The following is a 2,500-nucleotide window of genomic DNA, read 5'->3' on the forward strand; positions in this document are numbered from 1 at the left end:
TCTACGTAGAGGTTATTATGAACGACAAACCATAGCGAAGTCTATTATATGTACGATCTGAATGCTATAACAGCCTTAATGTTAAAAGAGGCAGTGTGTAGTGGTAGTGGAAGCATGGTGATTGTTGATTATTAACCCTCTGCATCCAGTGGCTGTTTTATACTCCTGTTCAAGCTGAGATTACATGCTTTTACTAAGGTTCTCGAGTGCTGTCTTTAAATCAGTAAGTTGTGTGCTGTGTCTAGCAAAATTATTGGTGTAAAGGCATCTAGTTTCGTGTGGTATCAAATTCGAATAGACTGCTTTCATATGTTTCAAGAGGGCACGCGAATTTTAAAGTTTAAGATGATGATGAAGTTATTTGGTACATGATATAGCGCTGAGAATACTGCAGCAGCCGCCATCTTCACGACGAACTCGGCATTTGAGGGCACACATTTATGAAAGAAAAAAAAGGTGTAACATAAGACATTTTTCTTTATGAATAATGATGAAGACAATAATGATAATAATACGTAGAAACCTTTGAGTAACCACTACCACCACCATCACATCCATTTCAATCACGATAATGATACGTAGAACCTTTTGTGTGACCATCACCACCATCACCATCACAACCACCTCAATGATGATAATAATACGTAGAACCCTTGTGTGACCACCACCACCGCCGCCACTGCCACCACCACCACCACCACCATCACCATAGTAACCAATGGAAATCTCTCACGTTACTAAAGATTCGATTCTGAGACCAACAAATCCCAATACTCTTCAATCATGATAAATTAACTCCCATTACGTTAGAACCATCAAAGGTCCCAGGCTCCTTCACAGACTCTCCTTCCTTTCGCACTAAAACTCTTTGTTCCTTCTCAATTATAAAATCTTTAAAACATTTTACTATTCTGCTTTCATATATACAACCAACCTTTACTGTTAAATCTTTCAAAGGTCTCTCTCTCTCTCTCTCTCTCTCTCTCTCTCTCTCTCTCTCTCTCTCTCTCTCTCTCTCTCTCTCTCTCTACTGCACTGAATATCGTCCCCTTGAAAGCCTTTGCCTGGAGTCACGGCGGAGAGTTGGCAGGACAGTAACACGTCACTGCCAATGACCTCCCCGGCACCAGTCTTGGAGTGTATTGATGGATATGTGTGCCTTGCCTGTCTCTCTGCCCCTCACTGCTTGCTTGCTCCTCTTTAGTGGCGGTGATGGTGGTGGTATTGATGTTACTGATGTTGCTGCTACTTTTGCTGGTATTACTACAACTACTACTGTTGTTACTACTACTACTACTACTACTACTACTACTACTACTACTACTACGACTACGACTTCTGCTACTGTATTTGGTCCCCTACCCTATCTATCAACCCTCCACCCTCAAAAACCCACACCTATTAGCTTAGTTTCATAATAGCTTTAAAACAACCACCCAATCAACCATTCAGTCAATCAGCAATTTCGTCACTCGTCACTTTCCCATTCCCTCTCCCACTCATTCTCCCACTCACCCACTCACTCACCAACTCTCCCACAGGTCTGAGGTGCGGCTGCGACCCCAAGCGCGGGACAACGGGCGTGCTGTGGTGTGCACGGCGATGAATGGCCTGGACCAGCCCGTGCACGGCGAGGCGCGGCTAGACGTGACCCGTGAGTGTGCACAGAAAGAAAGAAAGAAAGAAAGAGAGAGAGAGAGAGAGAGAGAGAGAGAGAGAGAGAGAGAGAGAGAGAGAGAGAGAGAGAGAGAGAGAGTGTGTGTGTGTGTGTGTGTGTGTGTGTGTGTGTCTTACCTTTTTTTTTGTCGTTTTTATTACTGATTATTATTTTGTGTTTTTCTTTTTGTATTTTCTTTCTTGCCATCATTTTCGTTGATCTCTCTCTCTCTCTCTCTCTCTCTCTCTCTCTCTCTCTCTCTCTCTCTCTCTCTCTCTCTCTCTCTCTCTCTCTCTCTCTCTCTCTCTTATTATTCTTATCATTATTCTTTTTCTTCTTATAAATTTTCCTCCTCCTTATCTTCTTATCGTCATGGTTTTCGTTCTCCTCCTTCTCATCACCATCATCATCTTATCATATCTCTTCCTCCCTCTTCATTTTCTTCTTCTTTTCTTTATCTTACTATTTTTCTTCTTACCTCCATTTTCCTTCTCTCATTCTCTCTCTCCCTGTCTCTATTCCTTTCTGTGTATACGTGCAAGTGTCTGTCTATGTGTGTGTGTGTCTGTCTGTGTGTGTGTGTGTGTGTGTGTGTGTGTGTGTGTGTGTGTGTGTGTGTGTGTGTGTGTGTGTGTGTGTGTGTGTGTGTTGCTCTATGATTCACTTCCTTCCTGCTTCAATATCCTTCGCATCACGGAAGCAGTGCAACCAATAACTCGACCAATATCATATGGAAAATAAAAGTCACGAAAAAGTAAAGTTGAACATCACAAATACAATCCATTAATATAGCATGGTTGTTGAAATGTAGTAATAGTAGTAGTAGTAGTAGTAGTAGTAGTA

General features: G+C 42.1%; 1 protein-coding gene across 1 annotated transcript in view; it reads left to right on the forward strand.

Moving 5' to 3' along the window:
• LOC135113239 (nephrin-like) overlaps positions 1 to 2,500 on the forward strand; it is a 103,958-nt gene that overhangs the window by 73,502 nt on the left and 27,956 nt on the right. The window contains exon 7 of the mRNA XM_064028425.1: positions 1,542 to 1,654. Within this exon, the coding sequence (XP_063884495.1) occupies positions 1,542 to 1,654 (113 nt within the window). The remainder of the gene's footprint in view (positions 1 to 1,541; positions 1,655 to 2,500) is intronic.

This window comes from Scylla paramamosain, chromosome 25 (assembly GCF_035594125.1).
Source record: "Scylla paramamosain isolate STU-SP2022 chromosome 25, ASM3559412v1, whole genome shotgun sequence".
Taxonomy (NCBI): Eukaryota; Metazoa; Arthropoda; class Malacostraca; order Decapoda; family Portunidae; genus Scylla; species Scylla paramamosain.